The sequence below is a fragment of the Lontra canadensis genome, unplaced genomic scaffold (genome assembly GCF_010015895.1).
Source record: "Lontra canadensis isolate GAN:19392208 unplaced genomic scaffold, GSC_riverotter_1.0 scaffold31, whole genome shotgun sequence".
Lineage (NCBI taxonomy): Eukaryota > Metazoa > Chordata > Mammalia > Carnivora > Mustelidae > Lontra > Lontra canadensis.
In genome coordinates this window covers 4350422-4376179 of record NW_022631025.1, presented here as the reverse complement: position 1 = coordinate 4376179, position 25758 = coordinate 4350422, and the positions used below count along the sequence as shown (strand labels likewise).

The following is a 25758-nucleotide window of genomic DNA, read 5'->3' as shown; positions in this document are numbered from 1 at the left end:
CTTCTTTGAGTCAGCATTGTTAAATTCATCCATGCTGTTTGCCAGTGGCAAAAATCATTTTTCGATTGATTTATGGTTTTCCAGTATATGAATATGTCATAATTTATCTGATTTGTTATTTAATGGACATTTATATTGTTTCTTGGATTATAAATAAAGGGGGAACATTTTCTTACATAACTCAGTGTCTTTGTCATACATGAGAAAATTAATGATACATCCCAAATAAGATCTAATTCTCAATCCATACTCAGACTAAGCCAGTTGTCACCAAAATTTCATTTATAGCTCCTTGTTTTAACCAGAGTCAATCAAAATTAATGATTTGTGTTTGGTTATTGTTTCCATGTAGTTGCCTTTTTCCTGTAACAACCCATACACCTTTTTCTTATTTTCATAACATCAATTCTTTTTTTTTTTTTTTTTTTTTAAGATTTTATTTATTTGGGGGCGCCTGGTGGCTCAGTGGGTTAAAGCCTCTGCCTTTGTTCAGCTCAGGTTATGATCCCAGGGTCCTGGGATCAAGCCCCACATCAGGCTCTCTGCTCACTGGGGAGCCTGCTTCCCCCATCTCTCTGCCTCCTCTCTGCCTACTTGTGATCTCTGTCTGTCAAATAAATAAATAAAAATCTTTTAAAAAGAGAAAAGATATTATTTATTTGACAGAGACACAGAGAGAGAACACAAGCAAGGGGAATGTGAGAAGAAGAAGTAGGCTTCCTGCTGAGCAGGGAGCCCGATGTGGGCCTTGATCCCAGGACTCTGGGATCATGACCTGAGCCGAAGGCAGATGCTTAACGACTGAGCCACCCAGGTGACCTAGACATCAACTTTTTAAGAGTTCAGGCCAGTTGTTTATAGAATGTCCTGCACTCTAAATGTCTCGTTTCCTCATAGTTAGTTCCTCTAAACCAGCCATGACTGGAACCTTGAAGCTGGTTCTTGTCGAGCCAGTCCAGTCAGACATGTGAGCATCTGACAGGAGCAGTGGGGTGGTGGTCCCACACGGCCTGCAGTCAGGGCGGCCTCTCGGGGCTGCTAGGGCCGGATGGGAGAGCCCACCAGAGGTTCTCTGCTTCTTCCCCAGGGCAGTGAAGGTGGAATCTCAGCCTTCAGCCTCTGTCCTCTCACTTTTCATCAGTTGGGAGAGTACCAGACCTTTTTTTTTGGTGGGCGGGTAGTGACGCTGGGTTGGGGTGGAGGTTTTGTGATTGTCGTTGTGTGACAGAACAGACAGTGGCTTCTAGGTCTGGTCTTCCAGCTCTTATCAGGATTAATTGCCCTGAACACTCAACTGTAGCTGCTGTCCTTCGAGTTCTGTAAGAAGCTGACTTTCGTCTAAGATGCCAGTTTGCAAGGGGATCAGTCTTACAACTTACCTGTCCTGGGATCGAGCCCTGCGTTGGGCTCCCTGCTCAGCGGGGAGTTTCCTGCTCCCTCTCCTCCCTGCTCATGCTCTCTCACTATCTCTCAAATAAATAAGTAAAATCTTAAAAAAGAAAAGGGGTGGGGAGGTTTGACCAGATGCTGGTTAAACATTTTTATCATGTGGTGTTACATACTTGCTGTGGCACCGTGTAGCAATAAGGTTAAGTTGTCCTTGTATTAGTGATACTAAATTTGGTCATTTGTGATTGTAGCCATATCTCTATTATAGAGAGAGCTTGTTTTGCTTTGAGATTAATGAGTGGTGTCTTACGCATGAAGAAATATTTTTCTCTTATAATGGGTGAACGAGAAGTGGAAATAAAAATAATTTAAACAATATAGGCCTTCGAAACCCTCAGATTGTTTTTCAGAGTCCATAGTTTCTCATGGTTCACCTTCCCCTCCAATTTCCCTCAACTCTCTTCTCTCCATCTCCCCTTGTCCTCCATGTTATTTGTTATGCTCCACAAATAAGTATTAGGGAGGGCACGGGTTGCATGGAGCACTGGGTGTGGTGCAAAACCAATGAATACTGTTACGCTGAAAAGAAATAAAAAATTAAAAAAAAAAAACAATATAGGCCTTAAAGAATATGGAAAAGGTTAGCTGTCAGTCTTTTTAAGTGTTGACTTAGCTCCTGTTTCTTGTATTAGAAATCGTGGACTCTCCTCACTGACTCGTTAGAGCTCAGCAACCCAGAGTTCCCTCTTGACAGTTGCCAGGTGCAAAAAAAAAAACAAGTAAAACCTGTGGGCTACTTAGTGCTGTCTTTCAGCAAAGTGTCGAATTGGGCAGGTAGCCTGGAGCAATACCTGTTCCCAGGCATTTGGCTTCTGACTAAGCTGGAATAACAAACCAGATTCTCTCTCCCACGTCGGGGAGAAAATGGACAAAAATATGGAAGAGTAAGACAATATGAGTTCGAGTCTGAGAACATCAGGCAACAAAGGACACTGGTCCCTGAAAGATAGGAAATAAAACTCTACGAATACCTCAGCTTTAATTACTTTGAGAGAGTTTCTAGGCTGCGGCACGAGGCTGGAGAGACAGAACCTGGCAGGTTGCTTAGGTTGAGTTACGGGGAAGTGAAAATCTGGGGAGACTAAAGCAGCTAGGACTCGGGACAGCCAGCCAGAGACAACAGAGTGGCACAAAGAAGGCACTCCAGAGTGCTGGAGAGGGTCTCTCTTGAGTATTCAGTATGGAAGATCCAGAAAGAGATCCAAATCAAACATTGTAGGAGAAAAGAATAATAAACCTGAAAAACATAGAGAAATTATTCAGAATGAAAGAGAGAGGAAACAGATTGAAAACCACAGCATCAGTGAGCTGTGCGGTAAGTTCACGTGGCCTCTTAGCGCAGGTGTTTTACTGAGCCCCAGTCCTGATCCTTGAGAAGAGCTGACCTGGCTGGATGTGGGTCAGAACATTAATGTTAGATTTTGATCTGAAAATAGTTCCATAAGCAAAAATGGTATTTTTTATGATCATCATTAGGTCAATTTTGAAATGTAGCTTAGAAGTAATATTATAAAGTTTTTGTTTTGGTTTCTGGCCCTTCCTAAAATTGGCCCTTGTTAAGATTTCTTAAATGAAATCATTGTATATACCACTTTCACAAAATAACATATGCCATGTGTGTAGATACAAAAATGGTATTGGGTAGAAAACATAATAAATGAAAATCTGTAAATTACTATCCAGGATGAGAAATAGCACATTACCAGGGCGGATGCAGCCCCAGCTTCCCCCTCTTCTTTATTTATTTAATTTTTTTGAAAATTTTATTTATTTGGCAAAGAGAGACAGGGAGAGTGGGAACACAAGCAGTGGGAGTGGAAGAGGGAGAAATAGGCTTCCCACTGAGCAAGGAGGCCAATGTGGGCCTCAATCCAAGGACCCTGGGATCATGACCTGAGCTGAAGGCAGACACTTAACGACTGAGCCACCCAGGTGCCCTGTCCCCCTCATTTAACGTCCCTCCTTTTCCACCAGAGGTGGTGTGTCCATTAGTTCTTTATTGCATTTTTACCACAAATGTATTTACTGTGTTTTGAATGTTTTTGAATAGACGCAGAATTATACTACATGTGTACATCCTGGCTGTGTGTTTTAATGCCTGCCGCTGCTGTACTAGACAGCTGTACGAGCAGAGCAGTTTATGCTTCCTTTCTCTTGCTGGACACTTCAGGTTGCTGCGGCTGTTGGGCATTTATACACAGTACTACAGTGAACATTGTGCATGCCTTTTGATAACATAGACAAGAATATTCCTGGGATATATTTAGAGGGAAATTTTTACTGGGTTACAAATATGCATTTGTTCAGATTTATGAGACTGCAAATCTTTTACAAAATGGGTTTAGCCTAGTTTATGCTCTTACCAGCAGAACGTAACAGTTCCACAGTAATGCTCTCTGTATTTGTATTTCTCTTTTTCATTAAAGGCTTTTTTGTTTTTCGCAGTGGTTCTGTACAGGTTTATACAATAGATAACACCACCGGAGCTATGCTGCTGTCCCATAAACTAGAGCTAACAGCAAAACAGTATCCTGGTGAGTCCTTTTTTTTTTTTTTTTTCTTCTTTAATTTTTGATGTACAGGTAATGGTGTGGATGGGTAGCGACTGGGGATTTTAAATGATGCATGCTCTCGGTCAAATGCAGTTAACATATAACTATTTTGCATGGCCCACGTACTAGGATTTCCTGGTACCTAGAAAGGCTCCCAAGGATCCTCCTTTTATTGTTTGATTAGTCTTCTGTGTCCTCACTAGTTTTAGCCTTTATAGTCTTTCTCTGGACTCTGCTCTAGTCTTTTACCTGATTTCATTGCCTTTGTTATTTTATGCCTTCTAATTCAGTTTATTCATTCAGCAAATACTTATGAAATACCTGCTGTAGGCCGGACATTGTTCTAACTAGTGGATACACATCGGTAAACAAAGCAGTCTTTTTCTGAACTCCGTAGTGAATCTTGAGTAGACCCTCATAGGATTAATTCCAAAGTCTGTCATTGAAAGGCTTTTGACCAAAACTAACAGAAAACCCAAGTTACTGTGGTTTAAATAGGATTTATTTTCTCTGCTAGCAAGAAATCCAAAGGTGAGTTGCTGCGGGCATTTGGTCTTTCCTTCATGGCCTCAGGTAGCTTCTGAGCTGCAAGCATTACTCCTGTGTTTGAGTCAAGAAGAAAGGAGGAAATAGGGCATATTTGGTTTTTTGATCAGGAAAGCAAAAGGTTTCTCAGCAGCAGCCCCACCTGTTCCAGCCATCTTCCACTTCATCTGGTTGGCCGTCTTTATGTCTCATTAGCTACCTTAGGATTTTCCTAGCCTTTATGGTAGAAGTGGGCAAGGGAGAATGAGGATGGAAATAGATGTGGCATTAACCAGCCACTGGCGTCTACCACATGATGGCATGTAGGTCTTTTGCTGAATATTTCTGGCATTATTTCTTAGTTTACTCAGCTCTTACTGTCTCCATACTTTTACCACAGCACCTCTATGTTAAAAGAAATACCAGATGTTCTGTTTATTAGGTAGTTAGGTCTAAATCCTAGTAGCATTTTCAAAAAGTAATACACATAAATGGAAAGAAAAATAGTATTTTATTTTGATTTGTAAACACTGTTTTTTGCTAATAGATTGTCTGTGCTTATTGGACACTGTACAGTTTCTCAGACCTTGGAGTCAGATTGGGAAGTCACCCACATTTCCTGTTCCACATTGATTTTCACATGACACTTTTTCTACAACAACTCCTAAAAAGCCACCTTCACAAAGATGTAACATCATCAAAATAAATGTAGTCACAGCCTAATATAGCTGTGAACTGCCTGAGCTAATAACTTACATTGTGTCTAACAGATACTATATATCATTGTATATATTTGATATTGTCTCTTGAAGATTGTCTCATGGTATCCCGGATACCCTGCACACAGACCTAGGAACTGCAGTCTGACTTAACCAAACCACCTGCAGATTCTTGAGAGAGGGTCTACATATATTGGTCTTTCAAGATACAGCTTAAATGAAATCTCGTTTTATGAACTAGACAGAATGCTCTTCCCTCCTGTGCCTCAGTATATTTTGCATATAATATCTTTCTTATCATTGTTAATGTTTTATTGAACTTACCAACTTACAGGTCTTATTTTCTGCTAGCTTCAGGGTAGGAATGTAGGATTTTTCTATCTCTTCGTACCGAGTGAGTTCAGTTTAATGAGAGGCATAGTTAATGAGCGTGATGAATGCATCAGTATGTTTTTAAACCAGTGACCTTTGCACAATTGTTTTAACAGGCAGTTAGAATCGCATTACTACGTTTTATGAGTTTGATACTATACTTCGTTGTGTATGTGCATTAATAATTGGGACCCTTTTCAGACTGTGTTCTATTCCTCTCCCAAATTTAGATATGCTCCTGTATTAAGAATAATTGCTCATTCGAGGGTATTATGCTAAGTGAAATAAGTCAAAGAAAGACAATTATCATATGCTCTGTCTGATACGAGGAATTTGAGGGGCAGGGCAGGGAAATGCGGGGGATAGGGATGGAAAAAATGAAACGATGGGATTGGGAGGGAGACAAACCATAAGAGACTCTTAATCTCACAAAACAAACAGGGTTGCTGGGGGGTGGGAGGAAGGGATGGGGTGGCTGGGTGATGGACAGTGGGGAGGGTATGTGCTATGGTGAGTTCTGTGAAGTGTATAAGCCTGATGATTCACAGACCTGTACCCCTGGGGCAAATAATACATTATATGTTAATTAAAAATGAAGAAAAAAAAAGAATAATTGCTGTATAACTATACAAAGTTCTCTGGTGTTTGGGTCAGAAAAAAATGTGAAAAAAATTGAGGACACCCATCTAAATCTAATCCAATAATAAAAATTCTCATGAGCCTCAAGGAGGAAGCTAAGGTATCTCATGTCAGAATCTTAGGAAACATTAAATACATAACTGTTAATGTTGACTTAGTATTACCCACATCTATACCAGTATTTTTCCCTATCATGTCTTTTAATACCTCACATCTTCCACTTGAGACCATTTTCTGTGTGCAATACGTCCTTCAGAATTTTCTCTAGTGAAGTTTTTTTATGATGATAAACTTAATTTGGGGGGGATGAGGTGGGGTCTGAAGATGTATTTATTTTGCCCCTGTAATTTAATTATGGTTTAACTTGTTATACCATTTTAGATGGACAGTTACTGTGTGTACATTGAAGTGTTCAGGTACCATCCAGTTTCACTGTTGCTCTTGGGATCTCTGGTCAAGTTGTGTTTCCTTTTCAGGAGATTGAGTTTTTTTCTCTTTGTTTACTTTTAAGATTTTTTCTTTGTCTTTGGGATAGTTTCACTGTGATTTGGAAGGTGGAGACTTTTCTAATTTTTTTTCTTTCTTTTTTTTTTTTTTTTAATCTTGTTTGAGATTCAGACATTCTGGATCTGAGAATTCATATTGTCCAGCTGTTCTGGAAGATACTCAACCATTATCTCTCTGCATATTGCCTCTTCTTTAATCTCTTTCTCTGGAAGTTTAATCAGACTTGCATTGTACTATTTACACGTTTGAGGGGGTTTTTTTTGTTTGTTTAAGATTTTATTTATTTATTTATTTATTTATTTATTTATTTTATTTATTTGACAGAGATCACAAGTAGGCAGAGAGGCAGGCAGAGAGAGAGGGGGAAGCTGGCTCCCTGCTGAGCAGAGAGTCTGATGTGGGGCTCCATCCCAGGACCCTGGGATCGTGACCCGAGCTAAAGGCAGAGGCTGTAACCCCCTGAGCCACTCAGGCGCCCCTGTTTACAGGTTTCTTAACCTGCCTTTTAACATTTTTCATTTTTTTGTTTCTCTGGACTATATTCTAGAAAATTTTTCCCTGTCTTCTGGTACGCTTGTTCTCTCTTCATTTATGTTTAGTATTCTTCATCTGTCCATTTTAATTACTGTATTTTTTATTTCCAGAGTGTTTACTTAGCTTTCTAATTTGTATGCATCCTGCTCCTAGTTTCAGTATTCTTTTTTTTCTTTAGGTATTAAAAAATGGTTTTTATATTCTTTGTTAGTCTCAGTATTTGAAACCTTTCTTTCTGAGTTTGGGTTCTCATGAATTTGTTTATATATTTTGGGATTTTTTTTTTTTTTTTTTTTTACTGAGAGCTTTTTAATTTCCTTCAGATTTATTTGAATGCTTTGTGACCTAAATTGAATTTGAGTTCTTCCGAAGAGGATTTATGTGTGTTTAGGGCAAATTATGTGGGAGTACTACATCAGTCTGGAATCCTTTGCATTATATTCTCTATTTGCAATTTTCTTTGACTCATACAAGTTGCACAAATTACATATGAGAGTGAGGACTGACTTGTTTCAGATTCCCGGGGACTTTATTTTCCATTCATGGAAAAAACATGAAAGTATCCTTTGCTATTTCTTTACCTTACACATGGTAGAGTTTATTTCTCATTCTTCCTTACACCATGAATGTAGCCTTCTGTAGCCCCACCCATTAGGTGGTGTCTTCTCTTAGGTATCCTGCCTTGGTCAAGCTCTGAGCTTGCTCTCCAGTCTGTCACGTACTAGGAGTCATCAGAAATAGAAGTCAGGGCTTCCAGGGTTTGGCAGAAAAATTCAGGGCACAAGCACTTTGTACACTTACTTACCTCTCAGCATTTTTAGTCGTTTGAGGTGTTTAAGTATTCTAAGATTTTTTTTTTTTTTTGACAGAGATCACAAGTAGGCAGAGAGGCAGGTGGGGGGATGGGGGGAGGTGGGAAGCAGGCTTCCCCGCGTAGCAGAGAGCCAATGCGGGGCTTGATCCCAGGACCCCGGGATCCTGACCTGAGCCAAAGGCAGAGGCTCTAACCCACTGAGCCACCCAGGTGCCCCATGGTTTCTTTTTTAATCCATACTTAGTTTTCCTGCCCAGTAGCCAGCAGCCACATGTGGCTACTTTTATTAAACTAATTGGAATTTAAAAACAATAATAACACCTTATTTCTTTAGTTGCATGGTCACGTTTACGTGTTTAGTAGTCACATGTAGCTGGGGGCTGCCTCTTAGACCAAGCAGGTGGGCAGGTGGGAAGTCGTCACCGCAGGAAGTGCCCCCGCTGCGGGGTTCTTGAGGTCATTCTTCCTTCTCAGGCTCGTGGATGCCGTTTCTCCCTTTGGTGACCTGCCAACTCTCACTCCCGGGGTCTTTGTTGTGAGAGAATTCTGCCAGCTTCAGTTTCATAGGCCGTAAACCTGCTTACTACGGGAGGCTTGTAGAAGGACTGAACATCTGAAGCAGGGATGAGTTTGCTCGCTTCCTTCAGGCTGCACCGGCTGAGTTTAACCAGCCACGGTGACTGGAAGTCCTTCCGTCACGCTGCACCTTCCCTTTGGACTCTCCGACTTCATGCTGGTCTCAGACACTTTGTCTTCCTAGAGGATGTCAGTCCCCAACTCCCTTGTCATTGCTGGGGCTCATCCCAGCCTTCCATCCCTGTAATTCCAGCCTTTCTCCCCTCCCTGCTTCCAGCCCTTTACTCTCAGCCCAGGTACTAACCAATCTCACTGTAGGTTTTCCCCTTTCTTTTGGCTTCTGGAACTTTTTCTTTCTTACAAGTTCAGCTCTATAACTAAATGTCTGGGTTACTTTTTTAATATTTTTCTCAGTACGCAGATTATATCACAGTCTCTGTTCATTATAGGTTGCTATCACCTAGATAAATTTCCTGTAGTCCTGACACGTGAAGATTAGGTTTACCACCACTGATATTTTATTATGGATCTCTGCAACTAGATTTTAATATGTGCATAATGCTTGGAAAGTGGGTATGCATATATGTGCATACATATGTATATTTCATGTGGGGTAGTAAGTATACTGTTTATAACCTCCCCTTTTCAGTTAACATTAACATCCTTCTATGATAGTGAAAACCCATGTTTTTTTCCTTGCACATGGAATTGCATTCATTTTTAACTTCAGTTTGATTTTGTGCTTCTTCTTGGTATGTGTGTATGTATGTATTTTAAAATTTTATTTATTAGAACACATGTGCATGAGCTGGGGGGAGAGGCAAATGGGGAGGGAAAGCAGGCTAAGCAGTGAGCCTGATGTGGGGCTCGATCCCAGGACCCTGGGAACATGACCTGAGCTGAAGGCAGAGGCTTCACCGACTGAGCTCCCCCTCCAGTTGCCCCCTTGGTTTGTTTTTAAATTTCTCCCCTGGACAAGTATAAAGTATAGTAATAAGATACGATGTTTCTTATGTATATTCTCATTTATTTTTCATCTGCCTGAATAACCTGGTTATTCACTATGGTGGGGAGTGCCAAAGTGAGGTTGTCTTCTGTAGACAAAAATCTATATGCTTCCCCTTTGTAGTAAATCTTCTGTATTTTATAGCAGAAATGTATTAATACTGCAAATGAAAAGAATTTGAAGCAAAGTGATATGATAGCTGGTTTTGAATTGCTGACAGGAAATACTAGCATGTTTCATTTAACTCTGCAGTAGGGAAACTTGGGTTTTCCTACACAATGAAATTATGGGATTGAAAGAACAATTACTATTATTAAAAGATGATATGAGCACCTGGAGTCCTCAAGCTGGAGTTTACCTACATAATTCTAATAGAAGATTAAACTTCAATTTATTTTAACTTGGATTCCTTGAGTGGGGAGCATGAAGATAATGGTAGGACATTATTTTACATTTTAAAACACCAGCTTTGCAAACTACGTTGACATTTAATGTTGGATTATTCAAGGGAAGCATTATCCACATTTTACAGAAACTGAACTGACCAAAGCCAAAGACTTGTAAAATGACACAATTGTAGTTATCCAGGCTGACAGTGGCCCCAAGTGGTTCTCATTTCTTTTCAGTTTCTTGGCAGCCGAGTTTGTTCTGCTTTAATCAAGGCTAATGTGACCTTCTGTGACCTTAAATGAGTAGGTTCATCTCATTATTTGAAGGAGACATATCTTTCTATTCATTTCAACTTGAAAAAATACAGACTGTAAAAATACTGTTTCTGAAGGAATCATTTATTTTTAACTCTTCTCACAATTTCTTAACAGATATTTGGAACAAAACAGGAGCTGTTAAATTAGTCAAATGGTCCCCTGACAATAGTGTTGTAATAGTGACCTGGGAGAACGGAGGCCTTTCTTTGTGGAGTGTGTTTGGAGCCCAGCTGATTTGTACACTTGGAGGAGATTTTGCGTGAGTGAATAAAGACACGTTTTAGATAAAATAACTAACTCCATTATCTCCCAGAAAATACACATACACAGAAATTTTGTGTCATACAGCTATCCTTCTGCCTTATTTGATGCTTAACCCCAAGGAAATTTGTAAGGTTCAGAATCAGTTTATTCAGAATGTGCTGATTCTCTAAACATCCTTTTAAAACTCATTGTTCATTCCGTAAAATGCATTTGTTTGTTGAATCCCTACTGTATAAATGGTAACATGTTAGATTTGAGGCTAAATCATGTACGGTTTTGCCTTCAAGTAGCTTATAATCTAATAAGAGCAATAAGCCATGTACATGAGTCACTAGTAGGAAATAAAAAATTGCATTATCTTTTTGGGTTGAGATCTCTTCCCACTCCTTATGGTGCTGTAAACCTCAGTCCTGACAAAATGAATACCCCTTCCCAAACTGCATGATTCTGTCGAGAATCATGGACCTAAAAGACTCTGTGTAGATGATATACTTAGATACATCAACCAGCAGTCTCATGTTTCATGCATTATTATCTATTTGTTTTTAAAGGAACAAAATCAATTTGAGTTTTTAAAAACTTAAAGCCAAATATTATATGTAATAGAAGACTTTTTTTTAATTGCACTTCTGTTCTATTTCAGCTATAGGTCTGATGGTACCAAAAAAGATCCCCTTAAGATCAACTCTATGGTAAGTACTTTCTATAAAATATTGGCATAGTGTGGGGCGCCTGGGTGGCTCAGTTGTTGGGCATCCAGCCCTTGATCTCAGCTCGGGTCTTGATCTCTGGGTCTGTGAGTTCAAGCTCTATGGGCTCTATGCTTGGCATGGACCTACTTAAAAAAAGTGTGTGTGTATTTCTATAGTATGAGAAACTTTGATTTTACTTCTGCCTTTTTTTTTTTCCTCTTCTTGGCCTGATAAAAATTACAAAACTATTTTAATTTTAGCAGACTCTTACACAGTTCTTGCTTTGATAAAAGTATGTTTAAAAATCAGGCTGTCCAATTTTCAGTACTTACTTGCTTTTAGTTTTGCTTATATGTCTTGGAAGCCCCTGTCATCTTTGTGAACATAGTGATTATTCAAATCAGGCCTTTGGTTTTCCAGAGCATACTTCAGTTCCTTACGTGACTCACAAGCATCTACTTCTCATGGCCTTTTTTCTTTTAACATGATGTCAACTGCTCATTGGGTATTTTTCCGCGAGGGCTTGGACATTATTTGAGCATATTTTTAAAACTTTCTGTAGATACCTGTCAGGAGAATTGAAGTCAATGTTGTAACAGTATTTTTATTACATATTTTTAAGAGTTTCTGTAGAAAACAGTGAATTATAATCCCTGTCTTTACATAAGAACATTTTCTTATTGTAGCCCTTCTGTGTGTCATCTTTGTGAAGTTAGTGGCTGTGAGGTTTACTCATTGCCCTTCTTCCTTTGCTCCACAGAGGAAGGCATTTTCTGATCTTGGGTTTCTTGAAGAATTAAAACCACCATGGTTGTCTTGGTAGTGGTTCTCAGCACCACCAAGGACCCTACTTGCTGTCTCTCTCCACCTCCATATTTTAAAATAAGTTTTTGAATAAATTATTTCTATAACTGCCCATCAGTGCTTCTGAATGGCATATAACAACCAGTGTTATTAGCCTCACTAAGTTGGTATTTTAATCACAAACTAAGAATGTAAGCATTTCAGTTAACTGTTCAACTTTTATTGTGGGAGAGCAAGACCTCTATGAAGCTTTTGAAATTTAGCAACAATTTATTTTCCCTCTACTATTTTCTTGACCTTTTAGATTGTGAATTACTAACCTTTAAAACAAAAACAAAAAAACTTGGCCCTGGAGAGTTTATTTGAACCTTCTCATTTTATAAAGGTCGACGTATATACCCAGAGAAAACCAAATAACTTAGCCAAGGTTCTGCAGCAGAGTGGGGCCAGGCTGGAATGAAAACCTAGTCTTGTAACTTCCATTGGCGTGTTCTTTGCTCTGTACAAGACTGCATCTGTTTTGGGTGCTTCTTTGTCAAGTTTCAGCTGGGTCACACAGGGTGGGGGGTCTTCCTCTGTAAGGAATTTCTTTGTATTTGAGAGGCAGTTAAATTAATGGAGAAGTTACAGAGAGCAGTGGGCATTTCGTGGGATTTGAGGTGAAGATTGAGATGTAGAATCTGTAGATGCAGACTTGGGAGTCCTTGTGCAGGGGCTGCCCTCTTTACAGGAAGGCCAAGAGGAAAGGGCTCTTTTGCACTTTGATGAGAAATGCCCTCCCGGGGCCTCATATTCCATCTGAGGAAACCAGTAAGTCCAGCAGGGCAGAGGAGGCCTTCCTGACCAAACTCAAGAGCCCCAGAATGGGGCTCTTTGGGTTGACTCTTGTCCTCACCCCTTCTGTAACATTAGTGGCAGGTGACGGCTGGGATGGCCCAGAAGGCAAGATGTCAGCACAGGCACTGTGAGAGAGGAAGCGGGACCTGGGACACAGAGGAAAAGGGGCATCTGAGTGATTGCAGACCGGAAGCCGGGTTGAGCCATCCAGGACCATGATGAGCAGGTTGGGGTGGTGCTGGTGACTTCCAGGCTCCTGCTGTCTGGGCACGTGCTGGCTCTCCCACCAGCTGGCCCAGACACCCCTAGCAAGTGGTTTAATCCTTCAGAACCTCTGATTGCTCACCAAAGTGATGACAACACTGACCTCACCACCACAGACTTGCTTTGCATAAAACACACACACACACACACACACACACACACACACTCACACACACACCCTCTTCCAGGTAGAGAGCTGTGATCGTGGGTTCCACTGGAGAGGGCTGTGTAGCTTCTCATGGTTTCTCCAACCTTTAGAAGTCATTGGTAATGCTGTTGTTGGTTGTTTCAGGATTTGAATATTTGAAGCTAGGAAAGGATAACAAACTTCATTGCCCTGATTTTTCTTCCCGTTCTCTCCAAGAGCTGGGGTGCAGAAGGCTATCACCTCTGGGTGGTCAGCGGCTTTGGTGCTCACAACACCGGAATTGAATCTGATTCCAAGAGTATAGTTAAACAGCCTGGCATTCTGCTGTTTCAGTTTATCAAGAGTGTACTCACTGTAAACCCCTGTATGGTAAGTTTTTTAAATTACAACTGTTTATTTTTAGTGGCCTTCATAGTAGACTATCAGATTCGTCTAAAATTGGTGGACTATTTTCTTTCTTGTTTATTTTTTTAATTTTTTTATTTCTTTTTAATTATAGAAAATTTTACTTCTCAGCAGCTTTTGGTTTTTGTTTTTTTAAATAGGATCACAAGTACTTTGAGGGAAAGCAGTGTTTACAGATTTACTTTGACTAACTTAGTCTTTATTTAACTAGAATTTCCCAAAGTGTGCTCCACAAGGCACTACTTAGAAGAATCGGTAGCATATACACAGGATAAGGGAAAGTTCTCTTGTCATATAAGCGAAATAAAGAAGCTAAGGCTGCAGAAATTTCCTTATTGTAGGACTCCAGGGTCTTTAATATGCCTAATGTGAATCATAAAAACCCAGGAGTTGGTATATGAAAAACAGTGTCCCAAGCTTATTTTATTATGAATTTTTAGAGAATGATTTAAAGAAAGTATGCCTAGAAACCTTCTTTGGGAAACACTGCCCCAAATTGTAATTTAAACTCCTCGTGTTTTATCATTCTGGAACAATATGCTAACATTATATATTGTTAATATGTAATAGTATGTGTTACATGTCAGAAGCATATACCTTAATATCTGCCACCAATCGGTTTTTAAATATTTGGTACAACCAGTTTCTAATTAAAATTTAAATTACAATCCATCGAGAAAGAATATGACAGTAGCCTGGATCTGAGACTTCATGACTCTAGATGAAGAATAAGGATCTGCAGAAAAACAAGAGTACAGTAATTCTTTCTCCCCTCCCCATCCCAAATTATAATTTAAAGGCAGATTTTAGGAGTTTTCTGTCAAGACAACATTTGGGCTACCATGGAAGAATGAGGGGCTTTGGTGCCCTTCTGTCTGATGGAATAGTCAGTGAGTAGAGTGCCCACAGTTAATGCTGACCTTCTCACTGAAAACCAAGGCATCATCACTAAGAGGAGAAATTGTCTTATTTGTCTGAATATTCTCAGAGCCCAGCGCAGTCCTTGGCACTAACCAAGCATTTACCCAAGTGAGTATTGAGTTGTTTTGATCCAGGACCACTGACTGGGGCTACTCTGCCCCCTCCCCATGGTTTAAAAGATCCTTGGCGTCCAGTATCCCCATTCGTAATCCTCCGCTGCTTCTTGCCATGGGCACAGGGCAAACACACACACAGTTTGCCCAGATAATGTTTTCTTGCCATAATGTGAGGTATTTTATGTGAAACTGATTTGTAACCTGTAGATAATGAGTAGTTCTGTTCAGGTTTCAGATGGAAAATCTCTCATAGCATTGCCATTTTGGAGTAATAATGAAGATACTGCTGTAGTCATTGTAAACTGGGTCGCATTTTGGCATCTGTGATAAAACAGACTTTAACAAAAATGTTGATTGCCCTGGGAAGTAATCATTAAACTGTTGCCTGTTCCCTGTAAATGTAACAGTGCACGTGATCATTATGTAGTCTTGTCTGCGAGTAAAATCGACGCTGAGATACATGGTGCATTTCCTATGATAAACCCAAGTCAGGGTATTACTTTTTGTTCCATTATCTGATATCAGGTTTTTTTTATTTGCTTTTCCTCCTTTGTCCTCTGCTTCCTTTCTTCCTCCTGTAGAGTAACCAGGAGCAAGTGCTGCTTCAGGGGGAGGATCGATTGTACTTGAACTGCGGCGAGGCCTCGCAAACGCAGAGTGCCAGGAGTTCCTCAGCACGCTCTGAGCGCAAGGCTGGTGGGGGCAGGAGCCCCTTTGCAGACAGCAGTTTGGAGTCTCAGGGTTTAAGCACTTTGCTTGGACATCGGCATTGGCATGTGGTACAGGTAAGTCTCAGCTGCTCACTGTTGACTCAGTCCTTGGGGGAATAGCACCTGGAGCGGAGTTCCAATTTCTTTGGTTGCTTTAGAAAACTGAGAAACTTTAACCTTTTTGACTGTCACCTCTCTCTGCTGCTTTTCTGTCTTCTTGTGTTCCCTTCTTGCCTCTGACGTAGCACAGATCCCCACCTGCTTTAAGCCTACTAGTCCAAAAACTGCAAGTTTATGCTTTTCCCTCTGAATGAGCACAACTTTGTACTACTTCCGTTGCCCCCCGCCCCGCCCCCGTTTTGGTACAAATTTAGCTCTGTGGATTGGCATAGGCAAAAGTGTAGTGATTTCATGGAAAGTGACAGTGCCAATTAGGACCCCGAGCAGCTGACCTTGTAGTCCTAGTGGGTACATGTTGAGGTTAGCTGCCTGACTTAAAAGCCAAATTGCAGACTTGCACTCACACTCTAGAACCTTATTATTAATAATTTTATTATTACAAAAATCTTATTCCAAGTCACTTACTCATTCTGGTATAACTTTTAAATTAGCAGTTTATTTTAATAATTCTGATAAATTGGCATTTAATGTGGACATCAATTCTGAATTTTGATACCAAATAAAACTAATTTGGGTAAATCAATAAATTGAAGTTTCTTGGGAGAAACTTTCATACACAGTTGCAGAAGTTCTGAGTGTGTCCTCCTTCCCCCGCTGATACCCAAGTGCTGTAGGTATGTCTGAGCCTGCTCTTGCGTTGGTTTATTTTCACTGGGTTCTGTCTCCACAATTCTTGACCCTCTCTTCTCCATTCTGTGCTGTTACTTTATTAGCTCACTCAGCTCCCATGTTATTTTCAGTTGACTTTGAGTGGAGATGATGAGAGACACGAATGGTCAGTATGTGAAACGTTGAAGGAGGAGTGTCTCTCGCACTGACATGTGGTATACACCCAAAGAAAACGTATCTGACATTAATAAATTCATAAAATCAAACTGTGCATACCATTTGATAAGTAGTAACAGTTATGAAATAAAACTGCATCGGCTGCCTCCTTGACTAAAATTTTCCACTGCTCCCTTCTCTCCTATAGCCATTCCTCTGCTATTTTCATTTCCCCATACTTTGAACTATTCATTCTACACTGACCTAGCATCAATGCCAGTTCTGCCTAGCCAGGTCTGTGTTGCCAGAGCCAAGTAGAGCAGAGGATCAAAGAAGGTAGGTCTGGAACTCAAAAATCCATCAGGCAATAACAAAAATCTAATTTCCTTCCAGCTCAAAAATTCCGTGATTCTGTGATTCTTAGCCATCGCTGAAGTATCCTGTACTAGTAGCGTATCACACTGAGTTTACCACCTTAGACAAAGTAGGTACGAGCAAGATTCTTTCGTGATTTTGTTCTTTAGATATTGGAACTATTCAGAAGGATGAACTTGTTTGACTCGAGCTTAACCTAGTTTTTTTCCTTTTCCTAAAACTAATAAAAATAATGTCAGAGCTGTATTCCCAAAACAGTTAAGTTACAATAGACTCATAGAATTTTTGGAGCTGGAAGGACCATAGAGATCATGTAGTCCAACTGGATTTGTTACATTGAGGAAACTGAGGCTCAGAGAAGTTAGGTGACTTGCCCAAGGGCACATAGGAGAGCAGTGTCCTGCTTAAGGAGTGTCAGACTTATCCTTACTATAAGTAAAGTAACAGTCTAACCTGTTGTAAGACTTCTAGGTATTACGTGTTGAATCATGTAATGTACTGTTGACCTTGAGCTAAGACCTAGAATGTGCCCATTGAAATAGACAGCGTTTCATTATAGTTTGCCCTGTACTTGGTTTGCTGGCACGCCAACCAAATGCATCAGTGCAGCATCGTGGGAGTGTTTTGGTTTGGTGGTTTACAGTGTCCCTGCAATGCTAATGCTTTACCTTCTGGGCCTTAACCATTAGTAATGGTTCCCTGAAGTAACATGGGTGCCTGTTTCATTTCTCCTTCAACATACACTCTTGTCTGGGATAAATGCCCACATCCTCCATCAAAGTGACTTTGTTTACACAATTTATATTTTCTATTCTTACACAGCTTAGAGTTCATCAAATAAGCTCCAACTAATTCTGCTTCTCTTGTCCGTTCCTCATCTAGACAACAGGATTTTTCGTTCGTTTAGACCTTCTACCTTACACTTACTAGGTTCCTGATCAGAAGATTCTATGTTAAATATGTTTCTTTCCTTTAACTTAATACATATACGTACTTGTCAGCAGCAGGGTTGGTAGCTGCTGGTAGAAGTGGTGCTGTGTGTGTGTGTGTGTGTGTGTGTGTGTGTGTGTTTAATTTAGTTTCCTAGCTACAGATTTTAAAAATTTCGAAAGTAGTTTGTTGCCAAGCAGAGCACAAATAATGTGGAATTAAAACAACACCCTCATGGTTTTAGGGTGCACTCTTGCTTGGACTGCCATTTAACACTCAGAACTTCGTATGATACAAACATTTCTTTCTGAAAGGTGCATGAATCATTATCATCCACAGTTAGGAAATGTTGGTTTTGTAGTTAAACTGGCTAACCATTTGGAAAAATATAGGCTTACAAAATATGCTAAGGCTGTCAACAGAGGATTGTAAAGGCTCTTTCATTTATAAATGATTGGCAGGCCTTCTGAGGATCGTCTCAGATGCATCGGATGCGGGGTTTGGCACAGGGCAGGTGTACTGGGAGAGTGGCTCTCACAATCTCACAGCGACAGACAAAAGCAGTCTGTCTAGGTAGGAGACAGGGTTTTAGCAAAATGACTTGAAGGAGGAAAAAAGGTAGATTGAGGTTTTTTAAGAGGCTGAGGAATCCTAAGATGTTGAGAATGGAGATTCTGTACGTTAGCACTCAGGCTCCTAGTGGCGTGGCGTGGTGTGATTTTTGTGCACTGAGTATGCAGTCCTGGCCTGACGTCTTCATGATTCATTAGCTGCTTCTTGCCTTACTTCTGCCATTTCCTGTTCTCAGTGTAAGGGGTAGAGCTCAAAGCTCAGGTGACACGTAGATCCATAAATGTGACCTCCTAGGGAACATGAATGTTTCATTTTCACTTTTCATTTCATAGCATCTTCAGACACAACTGTATCAGAAGTAAAGCTTCGTTTTAAACTTAAACTCAAGCTTTGAAAATAAATCATTTTAAGTTTGTGGCACTTCCTACATTTGGGGGGTTAAAAGAATAAAAAACTTTTTTTTTCTACAGATACTCATTAGAGTGTAGACCGTCTGATAAAACTTTACCTTGGTGCTATGCTGAGGAACCCTTCAAGTTGGAATCCTCATTGGCATTGCGATCCCAGCTCACACTTTTCCCAGCCCCATATTTCTTAAATACTTAGGAAGCACCAGGGTCAGAGGAAGCATTCTGGATGGCTGGCTCAGTTACACTCCAGGGACATCCTTCTTCAAGTGACTATTTTGATTTTCTTCATCCAAACAGAGAATTCACTTAACAGGCTCACACAAAACTACTTTGAGCTCTTTTATCACCGCCTGATCATTCCCTCAGATTACCAGGCTTCTGAACCGACGCCACCCATCCCGGGACTTTGGTAACTGGCCTGTGTGATGCAGTGAATCTGTTGATAGGAGTTAAGCCTTTTTCAAGCACATATCATGGCACCGTTACCCTTAATTCTGCAAGGTGGGGTTCTACAAACTGGCACTAGGATTGAGAACTAATAACAGAACCAAAAGCTGTTACTTTATTTGGATTTTAGGCTGACTTACTAGATAATAAGTAAAGTCTAACAGATAGCTTTATGAGTGAATTTTATCAAGGTTAATACAGATGTTTTTAGCATATTACTTTTAACTCGATTTTAGTTTTGTCTTCACATTACACAAAGAATCTTATTGGATTTGATTGCGTTGTACTGGATTTTTAATTTGGCTTTCCTTTTTAAAAAATATGTAATATGTGGAGTACAATGAAAATGAATTCGAATAAATTGAGGTTCTTTTATTCCAGGAATAGAAGTTTTTTCCTTGTTCTCTCTGTTGTTCTGATAAGTTTCATGCCATACTCACCGTGTGCTCATAAAAACTGCTTAATCAGTAGGCTAGAGGAGAAGTCAGTCTCAGTAAAGGTAGAATTTTATCTATGTTGATATCTTATGGAAGAATGTTTCAACTTAAAATTCTTGTTGGGTGATACAAAGATACCATGTGCAGAGATGTAAGACATGACACAGGAGGAAGGTATATTTCCTACTTCCATTGCAGATTAAGAGTTACTATCTGTAATTCAAAGTTGTTACAGATGAATAGGTTAAATACCTCCGTTAAAAAGAGTAGCTTAGACAGATGCTTACCTGTGTATGGATGTTTAGAGAGAGAGTAAAGACGAACCAATAGTTACCCCTGGAGAAATGGATAGAACAGAATTTCATTTTTTATTTTGTACATTTTTATATTGCTTAAATTTTATAAGCAGTGTTTTGCTATTTTGATCAGAAGATATAAAAGAAATAAAAATACCTCCATTAAAAAGCAAAAACAAAGCGCTTGCTGAGGCCCTCAAACTCTTCATTTCTACAGTTCCTGCTTGCCCTCGTGGCTGGTTCTCTCAGTCTGTTTATATTGCATATTCAGTATTTAAAATAAACAAAAACAGTGTAGAGAAAAAGCAATGTAGGAAAGCCTGATCTAGCCACTCAAAATGAAATGGTGAAGACAGGAGATGTGACATATGGACTGGTATTTCAACAGTAAATTCCAAATACTCTGCTAGTAATACCCACTATTCGGGAACACTTTAAACGTTGTACAGGAAAGTGAATATTATATTGTGATGTTAATGCTTTAAGTGCTTTAAGTTTAAATATGTTTCAGGAGTCTTACCAAACTGATGTATTATTTTCTGTAGATTTCCAACACCTATCTAGAGAGCAATTGGCCTATACGGGTGAGTTACTTGTTATTTTGTTGGGGTTAATTTTTATTGGATAGTATTTGCTGCAGGAGGCATTCTGGGAATTGAGCCTTTTTTCAGTGGGCGTGTTGATAATAAAATTTTGATACTTGATCCCTTGTACATTGTTAACGTATTAGCATCAGTAATTTGGTGAAATGTAACTTGTGTATAAATATTCAGATTTTTAAATTTAGCACTTTCATTTAATTCACTTAGCAAACATTTATTAACAGTCTATTTGTGTGACACAATAATGCTAATAAGTTCTTTATAAATTTAAGTATATACATTTGCAAGGAAGAGTTCTTAATTTTTTCTTTGAATTAGTTTTCAGCTATTGATAAACTTGGACAGAATATTGCTGTGGTTGGCAAGTTTGGTTTTGCACATTACTCTTTACTCACCAAAAAATGGAAACTTTTTGGAAACATTACCCAGGTTAGTCTTTTTGAAATTAAAAACTGATTTCTCAGAGTATAAGTGAACTAACATATGAAATAACTCTAAAGTAAGCCACTAGTCATTAAAAAAATAATACCAAATATTGAAAAATGGTGTTGGATTACATCTAAGGTCAGTTCTAATGAAGTACTTGATATTTGATAAAGGATTTTGTATTGACATAGTTGGTTTATTTTTAACTGGAGGATTTACACTTCCATGTTGAGTTCATCAGATGTCAGAATCAACTTCCACTGAATATGAGATCATTTCCTGTTTGTTTGTATATGATGTGAAGTTGTGGGAAGCACAGAAACATGTGCAGTTGGATTTTGCAAGAATCAAATAGGAAAAGACAAGGATTAAGGTGTAGTGGGAGCCTGCGGGGCTTCAGGGGCCTCACCGACCTTCAACACCCAGAGAGGGCACAGTTGTTACCCTTTTATAAGAGAGAAACCAGGATTCAGAGTCAAGCAGCTGATAAGTTGTAAAGCAGGATTTTAAACCAAAGTCTGTTGAATAAGGGAATAATGCTGCTACACGGTACCCAATTATTGATAGACATGTTTATTTTTTCAAAATAGAATATAAATTATTATTCATAAAGGCCTAGAGTGATACTTAATTGGGAGGGGGATAAAGAATAGAGCAGAAATAATTTAAGCTCTCATTGTTTGCTTAGGAATATTTTATAAGTGTGTTACTTATTGTAATTTCTGGCAGCATATAAATGAAGGTAAATATGTTTTTTAAATTATCTTTTAAGGAGCAAAATATGATTGTGACAGGTGGCTTAGCCTGGTGGAATGATTTTATTGTCCTGGCATGTTATAACATAAGTGACCGTCAAGAAGAGGTAAGGCTTGTTTTCTCTCAGAGATAACAGATTTTTATACTTTAAAGATGTTAAGCACTATCTGGTTTAAATAAATATAATTTTTGGGAAATGAATATAGCATTTTATTTTTTAATTAAGAATTTGGCATTTGGCTTTTTTACCTAAATTAGACCCTCATATCAGGTTACTGCTTTTAAGAAGGTTTTTTTTAAGGGATAATCAGAACTTCTGAGACAACTTTTTCTAAGGATTTTTAGCTGTTAGACATTGTCTGTGAAGTTTGTAAATAATGCAGGTTGTTCAAAGCAAAGATGTTCCTAAGGATGGCTACCCTTAGAGATTTATTAATTTCTTGGTTTGTATGTTTATGTTTTCAGAAAGTGCTGGTCTATTTTTATCAGGTCTGGATATGCAGGTCTTGAGAAGGAGTACCTCATAATTGTACATTCCCAATTTTAGTTTCTTCATCTTTTGGTTATTTGTAGAATGAGGCTACCCTGTGAAATTATAAAATTTATCCATTTATTGGGAAAGCTCAGATTGATCTTTAAACTTCTCTTACTTGAAAGGAAGTCCGTAGATAAAAAAACAGCATGTCTAAAGTATTTAGCTGCCTGAGGTGTAGGTGTCTTGTTTTTACAGTTTTCTTTCTTTGTTCTTCAGCTCAGAGTCTACCTGCGCACATCAAACCTGGACAACGCCTTCGCCCACGTCACCAGAGCACAAGCGGAAACACTGCTGCTTAGTGTCTTCCGGGACGTGGTGGTAGTGTTCAGAGCAGACTGTTCCATCTGCCTGTACAGCATTGAAAGGAAGTCTGATGGGTAAGTGCGTGGCGTGCGACTGTCACTTTTTGCTTCTGTATATTGTGCTTCCTCGTCGTTTTTATTTTCTCAAAAGTTATCCTATGTTTAGTTTCCTTTGTTTCAGAAGTGAAAAAAGTAAACTTTGTATTTAGTGATGTCCACGCAGTTATTTTTAGCTACCTAAATAAATCGTTTGCACCAACCTCTTCAGCTGCTCTTACTGCACTTGTTTGGGGGGAAAACCTGGTTTGGGATGCGGTAACTTAGGTACTAATTTTTTTCACAGCCTTGAAAACAAGTGGTGACTAACTATCCTAATGTTCTGGACACTTGGGGAAATTTGAAGGCGTTCACTGGCCTTCGGCCCTGGGCAATGTGTCCTTAGCAGACTCTCTTGATTCCCTCTGAGCGAGGTGGCTGTGGTCTGCTCGGGAGGGCCTGGCGGCCCCGGTGCTGCTATGTGCTGCCTGCATTCTCCTGAGTGGCGGGTCAGCTTGTAGCATTTAGACCACGCCTCTTGAGTTTTATTTTGCTCTTGTGATGTGTGTGTGTGTGTACGTGTGTGTAAATAGCCCTGAAGTGTGTATTTGCTGAAATAGCTTAGTGATTAAGGAATACTGTAAAGATAGATATTAAGAAATTTTACTAGCCTCTCATGGAAACCATGTCCTTTCTCAACCAACTTAACTATTCCTATTTTTTCCTTCCTAGTTTCCTTTCTTAGTTTTCCTAGGTTTTTTTCTTCCCTTCTACATTGTATTGCCTTTCTTTCTCCCTTATTTCCGTTTGTATTCTCTGGATATCTCAACCTCACCAGTCTACTGCTGGAAGGATACCTGAAGCAGAGGGAATAATGGGTAGAAGGCATCTGGATCCTCCAAACGCATGAAATTTATACTGTTCGTAGTGGAAAAGAAAGAAAAACAAAAAAACTTGCTGGCCTTGATGTTGAGGTGTGTGGTATCTTTCTGTCTCTTTTTTTTTTTTTTGCAGTCCGAGTACTACTGCCGGCGTTCAAGTTCTTCAAGAAGTGTCCATGTCACGCTACATTCCTCACCCTTTCCTGGTAGTTTCAGTCACTCTCACTTCCGTGAGCACAGAGAATGGAATCACCCTGAAGATGCCACAGCAGGTACCCTACCGTTATCGGGGCTCTGGAGAGCTTCATCTCAGTTTTTAGCATTTTAAGTTGCTACGGGAACCATTTGTTCAGCAAATATCAAGTGTCTAAAATGTGCTTTGCATGAAGATGCTGGGCTACAGTGGCAAACTAAACAAACTTGGTTTCTGCCCAGACAATAAAGAAATAATTATATGCATAAATAGTTAAAATTGGGATGTGTGTGCCAGAAAGCCGTATAGGTCACTCGGAGTGTAGAATGAACACCTGGAATAGTCCAACAGTCAGAAATTTCTGTACCATTTAAGTGACAGCCCGAAGATAGGTGGTCACCTGTGTAAAGAGCGGGAATCTCAGATCAGTGGGAACAGTAGTGCAGAGGCCTATCAGTAAGAGAGAAAAATGGAAGAACTTCAGGGTGATTGGACTTTATCTTAAAGTCTAAAGTGCTTTAAGCTGGGTATTACTAGATCTCAGCTTTGTAATGTCTAGTCTAACTATGAGAGGGAAAATGAACCAGAGTAGGACAAAATTGGATTTAGGGAAGGTAACTGGGAGGCCACTGTAATAATCTGAATAAAGGGTGTTAGTGACCCTAAACTTGGCAGTGAAAGAGAAGGAAAAAAGTGGAATACTGAATATAAAATATAGAGAACTCTATGATTAGTCAACTAAACTATAAGGAAAGAAAATAATGCTGTAGTTTCTGATTAAACCCACGAAGTTGTGTAACTTCCTATTCCAAGGCTCCTTCTGTTACACAGATGGTTTCCAAGTTTCGTGTCAGTGTGGAACCTGTTTTCAAAGGATAACTATGTGGATTTATAACTATGTAGATTTATCTATCATTTCTATCTTCCCAGTCTGTCTTTTACTTCCTATTAAGGCACTTCCACTCATCTTCAAAATCTAGATCCCATTTCCTCTGTAAAGTATGTTTCATGGTAGCCAGAGAATCACAGATGATAAAGTTCTGTTTGACAAAAGAATTGTAGCTAGAAGATGTGGAAGGAAGGTAAGATTACAGAATCACCATTTTGCTGCCCCTAAGGAAATAACTGAGTCAGAAAGTGATCATGATCGGATGAAGCCATCACATGAAAGGTTGGTGGGGAACTTAACAGTGAGGGGATCAGGTGGCCAGATCTAAGCCTTATTAATCAATACTAGCATTACTACAAGTAGGAAAACCAGGTGTGGAATGCTTCCTGGGGAAATGCATCCTAGAGTTCACATGAGGAATTACTGCCCAAAATACTGAATCTGAATTAAATCAAGCTTCTAGAGTCAAGTTTCATTCATAGGAAATACAGGGGTAGAGGTTTTGTTTAACACCACAAGGAAGCACAATGTAGAACCTTCTGTAGGACAGCTACAAGTCAGTAATGTGGCGGGGTTGGGGATGGTAAGGGGAGACTCTTCTAAATAATTCTTTAGAGCCATACCAACCAAATGCAGTGCTCAAGTCCCATTTGTATCCTGATTCAAACTGGCTATAAAAAGACACTATTAAAGCACTTAGAGATACTCAGTATGCATTGAGAGCTGACATTAAGGAATAATTGTAGATTTTGTTAGATGTGATATTGGTATTGTGATTATACAAGCAAATATCCACGTACTTCAGAGTTGCACAGTATAGGGGTAAAACGGCACGATATCGCCCTTTAAAATACTTTGGTGTAGGGGCACCCGGCTTGCTCAGTTGGTGGGGCAGGTGATTCTTGATCTCAGGGTTGTGAGTTCAATCCCCACCTTGGGTGTAGAGATTATTTAAAAAATAAAATATTTAAAAATAAAATAAAATACTTGAGCAAAATAAATGAAAAAAGGGTAGATGGAGCAAATGTGGCAAAATCTTGAATAATTGTGAATTTGTATGATCAGAATATGGGGGTTCATTGTATTATTCTTTATACTTTGACGTTTTCTCTCTCATGTTTGAAGTTTTCATATTAGGGGAAATAAAGGGACTCCCTGTATATC

The 25758-nt window shown here is 39.4% G+C and overlaps 1 protein-coding gene across 5 annotated transcripts in view; it reads left to right on the top strand.

Moving 5' to 3' along the window:
- The window catches only part of RIC1 (RIC1 homolog, RAB6A GEF complex partner 1), a 150573-nt gene that overhangs the window by 109101 nt on the left and 15714 nt on the right, over positions 1-25758 (top strand). For 4 of the 5 annotated variants that reach the window (XM_032866490.1, XM_032866489.1, XM_032866491.1 and 1 more), the window contains exons 8-17: positions 3895-3983; positions 10515-10659; positions 11308-11356; positions 13626-13778; positions 15433-15636; positions 20520-20558; positions 20895-21005; positions 21775-21864; positions 22510-22670; positions 23646-23784. In XM_032866490.1, the coding sequence (XP_032722381.1) occupies positions 3895-3983; positions 10515-10659; positions 11308-11356; positions 13626-13778; positions 15433-15636; positions 20520-20558; positions 20895-21005; positions 21775-21864; positions 22510-22670; positions 23646-23784 (1180 nt within the window). The remainder of the gene's footprint in view (positions 1-3894; positions 3984-10514; positions 10660-11307; positions 11357-13625; positions 13779-15432; positions 15637-20519; positions 20559-20894; positions 21006-21774; positions 21865-22509; positions 22671-23645; positions 23785-25758) is intronic. The other variant, XM_032866492.1, reaches the window with a different exon arrangement.